A 6,956-nucleotide genomic window follows, 5' to 3' on the forward strand; every position below is an offset into this window, starting at 1 on the left:
CAACCAAGAAAGCCTTGTTGTGTGCTGGTGGCAAACCACTCAGAGCTTCTAGGATCTATGGAATACTTTGTCTGAAATCCGGATTTTCCTTTTTCCTGATGACTCAGACTTGGGTGCTTTAGTGTCTAAATTCCTTTCTCTCTTGTTTCTCATCACACTCACTCAGAAGATGTCTTTCACTAGTTCCAAAATTTGTATTTCTATATTCTGTCAGTTTTCATCTTGAAACATACACGCAGCAATATGTTCTGAATCATAAAACTCGGCATTAAATCCCAACACTTGGAAAACGTTCTCAGTGTAGGTTTACCTGCACTACTGTTCTTGTTTGTATTTGGTATGAACTCATTACAATTTGAAAGTCATAAAACATCTATGAGACTTGCAACTTCATCAAAATGTTAGGAAGATTTTTGGCTGCAAGGAAGATAAACCCAAGGCTAGATGGCTTAACTGATAGCGACCACTGGCAGCTCAGGGTGGATGGAAATGTGTGCTGCTGGAGGGTTAGCAGAGGTCCTAGGTTCAAGGACACCGTTGTTTTCCCTCCATCCTGTTCTTCCGACATTTCTTTTAAATCAGGTTTATAATTGATCAATGTTAAGTTTACAATTAGGATTTTGGAAAGGTTATAATTATGTAAGTAGAACTCAAAACATTTTCATCAGTTCATAAAGCTCCTTTAGCTGCCTGAATCTTCTCAGCCCTCGTTCTGCCATCCTCACTGAGCTGGAGCAGTCCAATGTACTCCCACTTATTTCTCCTTTCTTTCCCGTGGCAGGATGCTTGATGCTTTGATGACTGGTTTGCTCCCTTTTGTTGCCGGGTGATATTTCAACATATATGACCCATGTTACATGTAGTTTATCCACCCACTAAGAGATGCGGATTTCATGGCAGTTTAAGGCTTTTATGCATTCAGCTGCTAATAAACATTTGTATGCATGCCTTTGTGTTGAAATAGGACTATTTCTCTCTCTTTCAAAGGATTTATTTTATTTTAAATTATGTGTTTCTAAATGTATATCTGTGTGTGACTCTGAAGATGTGAGTGTAGTTCATGGAGACCAGAAGTGGGATTCAGATTCCTTGAAGCAGGAGTTACAGGCAGTGTGAGCTGCCCAGCATGAGTACTGGGAACTTGGGTCCTCCACAAGAGCTATATATTCCCTTAACCACTGAACTATCCCTTCAGTTCCATTTCTCTTGAAGAAAAGTCTGGGAACATGCATGTGAGGTTACATACTTAGTATCACACTGGTACTTATCTCACCTCATATGGTGTTAGTTACTTGCAATCAGCCATGATCCTATATTATGAAATAGAACATTCCAAAACTGAGTTGTGTGATGGAGTCTTGTCCTGTTACATTTGGAGCTTCAGCACTTCTTTTGTCTTACATATTCACTTTGTACACTCTGCCTGTTCCAATCATTCAGTACCACAAGGGTTTTTACATTGACTACTGAGGGATTAGTTTGTGTTCAAATGAATATGTCATTCTTCTATGTCATGTCCCATACTATCCACCTCATTTTGTCTCATCACATAGACATGTGTCACCCCATATTATCACAAACAGGGTGAATATGGTACAATAAGATATTTTGTATTAGTTTGAATGAGAAATGTCCCAGACAGCCTCAGGCATTTGAACACTTGGCGTCCAACTGCTGGCACTGTCTGGGGAGGTATGGTTGGCACCACCTGCCCGGTATAGTATGTCACTGGAGATTAAAAGGCCTTCTGCCATCTTCAGTTGGCTCTCTTTCTTTTCTGCTTGTGGTTCAAGATGTGAGCTCTCAGCTTGCTGTTCCTGCTGCCATAGCTGCTGCCATCTTGTTGTTCTACCACCATAGACACTTATCCCCCTGGAGCCATGAACCAAAAATAAACTCTCTTTTCCTTAAATTGCCTTTGGTCATTTGTTTTATCACAGCAAGAGAAATGTACTAATACAGTCATATTCACATAACTTTCCCTTATGATTTATCTTTATAACTGACCTATTATTAATTATGGTTAACCTCTGACTATGTTTAATTTATAAGTAAAATTCTTTACAGGTAAAATAAAAGCTATTTTGCCTCAAAAAATGACCTTACAGTAAAAAAGAAACTTATTACAGAATATGTAAGGTTTGGTTCTAGCTATAGTTTCAGATATTCCCTGGGAATCTTAGAATATGGACAAGGTGGGATATGCTAAGTCAGAGCTTGACACATTGTCTGGATAAGTAATAGAATGAAGCTCCATTTCCTCTACATCCTTTCTAACACCGGATACATTACTCGTTCTCTCTCTCTGTCTCTCTGTCTGTCTCTGTCTCTCTGTCTCTGTCTCTGTCGCTCTCTCTCTCTGTATGTGTGTGTGTGTGTGTGTGTTTGAGACAAGATCTCTCACTGAATCTGAGTATCATCTCTAAGGCAAGGGTGGTAGGTTAATGAGCTTCAGTGACTCACTTGTCTCTGTTCCTGTCATACCCACCTTATTCTCTGTATAGTAACTTCCTATGTAGGGAAGATGACCTTAACCTTCAGCTCTTTCCTTGTATTCTACCTCAAAAGTGTTTGGGTCACAGGCCTGTGCTATGGAGCTGTTTTATGTGCTGGGGATTTTATTGAGAACTTCCTACAGACCAGAGGAACACTACCAATGAAGCTACACCCGTCTACAAAATTCGTTTTAAAAATGTTTTTATACCCAAATCATGTAGTTCTTTTAAGAAATAGTCTCATGCTGTCTACCATTTTTGGAGTTTGGGAAAGTCTCATTTCCTTATTTCACCAAATTTAGCAAATACCACCAGGCAAGAATAAAACCACTACCATGATATTTGAGTCACTCTTGAAACAAGCTTTATTAAATACTAGCCAGGAATGATGGACACTGGCCAGGTCTATACCCAGGATTCCCAGAGTACGGCACCAAATTACATTTGTCAGGGGCTTATGAAGTACAAGGGTATGTACTTTCTGCCTTTGTCTAATCAAGGACAAGCATTCATCCTGAGGTACTTCCGGCCCGTGTACCTCCCACCTACACGTGATCAAGCACATATTGTGCAGTTGGGGCAACTAAACTTGTTATATTTCATGAACAACAGCCCCCAGTATTCCTAGAAGTTACCTTGAGCAAGTGGGACTTACAAGTTAGAGGTATTTTTTGTTTTATGGGTCTCTTAACCTATAACTAAAACAAAACATAACTTTAGCCTTCACAGAGAGAATGGACTTTTTTTATTTTAACTCAGTATTTGCATCTGCGCAATTATTGAATTTTTTAGGTAAGAAACTTAAGTGCTGTTTGAGCAGTTATTTTATAAAGATTTATTTTGTTTGCTCTAAAATATAAACTGTGTATCATTAAAGAACTTATATATACTTAACATATTTCTCTCAGATGTCCTAGTAACCTTAAAACTCAATAACTAATCGTTTCCATTATACAGATGGGAAGGTAGAAACATACTAACTTTTGTTTTAAAAATCATCCAAGTATTAAATGACAGAACTAGGCCTAGGGCAGTCACTTGCAAGTGACACACCCAGATAGATACAGGCCCTCCCAGTCAAGGGGTTGTCTGGGTATGCCTAGAGGCTTGGGCGAGCTGTTGGTAAGGATCTGGTCAATTTGAAAGGGGTTGGTGGTACTCAGGACTGGTACAGGAAAGCTTTCAGTTCTTCCCGTGGAAGCGCTGGCCCAGTTTACTCCCCTCCACGTTAATCTGACGGCTCTTCAGACTGGCCCTGGCCCGGTCAGGTGCTTGGAAACTCTAACCCTCTCTCAGTACCGCCCCTCCACCCAGCCTCTCTCACTGGGCGGCCTCGGCCGAGCTCTGGGGTTCCCCGGCTAGCTGCCGGGAGGCGGCCCACTGGCTCGCCCGGCCCCTGGGAGGCGCCAGGAGGGGCCCGCCCGGCTGTAAGGCCTCGGCCCCGCCTGGCCGTGGAGACCGGCGCTGTGGGGACTCCGTCGGCAGGTCAGTCTTCCCTCCATCCCGGCTCCGACGCTCGGTGCCCGGCGGGCGGTTGCGGCGTGGTCCGGGCTGCAGGCCCAGCCTCAGCCCCGGCCCCTGGTACCGACTCGTCCCGGAAACCGGCAGGTGCTTCTGCGCAGCCCGGGACTGCCATCCCCGGGACGGGGCCGCTGCTCCCCGCCGGGAGGGAGCGTTTGAACCGGGCGAGCGTCACCCGGGGGGCCACCGAGTCCCCAAACTTATCTTTTAGCCGCCCCGCCCAGAAGTTGTTCTAGAAAGACTCGCCAACTTCAGCCAGCAACTTTGGCGTGTGCGCGCGACATACCGCCCGGTTGAGGGAACCCGGGAATTACATCCTCCTTCAGTTCGGTGGCCCAGTTGTTCCTGGTTTAGATTTCCCGCTCTCCTCGGGGCTCTGTTCAGCCCGGGAGTGGAGTTTCGGCAGCCTTGGAGGCACTGGGCTCAGTAAGCGAAGGAAGGAAAACTACTTGAGCATAGATGGGAAGCTACTTAAAAGAAACATTTTGTACGGTGTCAGTATTTATGAATAATTTTCACGAAACGTTTGTCCTGGTTAGATTTTGCTGTTGTTATCAATTTGTCTCCATCTGGGAAGAGGGACGGATGTTGAATGTTGAGATTAATGTGAGGCTGTTAGTGACGGGGGAAGGGTACAGCTTTAAATGTAAAGGTCAGACACTACCACCACCAAGGAAAACACCTGGGAATGACTTCCATGAGCAAGAGTTTTCATGGCTAGCTACTCTGTCATATCAGGCCACTGACTAGTTCAGGTTATTTCTGGTTTTCTGACCCTTCCTTTTACCCACTCCCATCAATGTGAGAACAGCTTTGCCTTAGAGATTACAGCTCTACAGATAACCGGAATCCCACATTCCATAAGAAGGCCACACAAATTTAATTAATTCAAGTGGCAAAAATAACTCCACTATATTGACTCACATGTAGATGTGGATCTGTTCGAGTGATAGTTGGGGGAGAGCCCAGGCCAGCTGTGCCACCCTTGGGCCTGGTTTGTATAAGAAAGCCAACCTGGCTGAGCCAGTTAGGTCCAGGACAAGCCATTAAGCAGGGCTCTGCCATGGAGGCTTCAGTACCTGCCTGGAATTGCTGCTTTGAGATCCAGTCCTGACTCCCCTTTAAGATGGATTGTAAACTATATGAAATAATTCCCAAGTTGCTTTACCAAGTTTTTGTTTATTTGTTTATTTTTGCTTTTTTCTTATTTATTTATTTATTTATTTATTTATTTATTTATTTATTTATTTATTATATGTAAGTACACTGTAGCTGTCATCAGACACCCAGAAGAGGGAGTCAGATCTCCTACAGATGGTTGTGAGCCACCATGTGGTTGCTGGGATTTGAACTTGGGACTTTCTTAGAAGAGCAGTCTGTGCTCTTAAACATTGAGCCATCTCACCAGCCTTTTTTTTCTTTTTTAAGATGTATTTATTTATTATATATAAGTACACCAACGCTGTCTTCAGTCACACCAGAATAGGATATCTGATCTCATTATAGATGGTTGTGAGCCACCATGTGGTTGCTGGGATTTGAACTCAGGACCTCCGGAAGAGGAGTCAGTGCTCTTAACCACTGAGCTGTTTTTGTTTTTGTCTTTAAATATTAAGAAGACCATCGTTGCTTTCACATTTAGTTTCAAGCATTTACTCTGATATTTATTAATTATATATCCCCTAGGAAGGTTGGTTCTTGGCCAACCTAAAAATAAAATCGCATTACTAGTTTGCTAATTTCTATACAATGATAATTAATTATATTCTGTAATGTTGCTAAATATTAATAAACTCCTACATGGAATTTTGAAGTATTGCTTTAAATGAAACACAGTAGATATTTTTTATTTTTTAAGACATTTATTTTTAATTTTTAATTATGTGTGTGCATGTGTGTACAGGTGCCAGTAGAAAAGGTCAAATATATCAGGCCTCAGAGCTTGAGTTACAGAGGGTTGTATGCTGCCATGTGGGCACTGGGAACTGAACCCAGATCCTCTATAAGAATATTGCATATATTATGTATATATTGTTACATATATATGCATGTGTATATATACACATATATATGCCAGTATCTCTTGGGTTTCAAAGTATCTGAATTTCTAACTTGAATATTGTAGATGGCTTCTTCAGTTGGAATTGACTTCAGGATCCTAATCTTAATTCTGGGAAAGACATTGGAAGAAATGAGTCTCAATGCTAGTGTTTTAACTATTTATCTCATCCTTTTGCCAATAGATGCAATGGCACCAAGAAGAAAAGAGAAATACAAGCTTCCGGTTCCACTTCCAGAAGGCAAAATTCTGGATGATATGGAAGGAAACCAGTGGGTGCTGGGCAAGATGATCGGCTCTGGAGGCTTTGGGCTGATATACTTAGGTAAAGTATGACTAAATCGCTAAGTCTAATTACGTCTGGGATCATTGTAACTATGGTAACAATGGTATTTTTAAGAGCTAACTGAAATAACAAAATTCATAGATTTTTTTTTAAAATTAATTTGAAGATAGTTAATGTTTAGTACACTAACTAAACATTAGGTTCAAGCCGTAACTGACATAACATGTTCTGCCGCGGACCGGGATTTCTTTCGGGGCCCCTTATTCCACGGGACTAGGGATTCTGGCCAGGTGGGCACGGGATTCGGCTTAGACAAACAGACTAGACACCAGTGTGTAAGGTCTGAGTGTATTTCTTTAAAAATGGCATGAGGCTTTTACAATCATTGCAAAAGAGAAATGAAAAATCTGACAGCTCAATAGTTGAGGTACATCTGAGGCTATCTAAAACATACTGGGTCTAAAGCAACAGCTATCTCTTCTGAACTGAGATAGCTCATCCTGAACTGAGGTGCTGCATCCCCCGGGCCCAAGTGCTCTGGGCCCGGGGGACTGCGAGAGATATATGAATCTGAGTCCTAGCCCATCTAAGTTCT

At 42.2% G+C, this 6,956-nt stretch overlaps 1 protein-coding gene across 9 annotated transcripts in view; it reads left to right on the forward strand.

Moving 5' to 3' along the window:
- The first annotated feature begins 3,595 nt into the window (after positions 1-3,595).
- Vrk2 (VRK serine/threonine kinase 2) overlaps positions 3,596-6,956 on the forward strand; it is a 119,749-nt gene continuing 116,388 nt past the window's right edge. The window contains exons 1-2 of one of the 9 annotated variants that reach the window (XM_031342084.1): positions 3,596-3,617; positions 6,260-6,400. In XM_031342084.1, the coding sequence (XP_031197944.1) occupies positions 6,265-6,400 (136 nt within the window). In that variant the 5' untranslated portion in view covers positions 3,596-3,617; positions 6,260-6,264. Of the gene's footprint in view, positions 3,618-3,653; positions 3,981-4,062; positions 4,509-6,259; positions 6,401-6,956 lie in introns of those variants that run through there. The other 8 variants (XM_031342087.1, XM_031342082.1, XM_031342088.1 and 5 more) reach the window with 8 other exon arrangements.

The sequence above is a fragment of the Mastomys coucha genome, unplaced genomic scaffold (assembly GCF_008632895.1).
Source record: "Mastomys coucha isolate ucsf_1 unplaced genomic scaffold, UCSF_Mcou_1 pScaffold22, whole genome shotgun sequence".
Classification (NCBI taxonomy): Eukaryota; Metazoa; Chordata; class Mammalia; order Rodentia; family Muridae; genus Mastomys; species Mastomys coucha.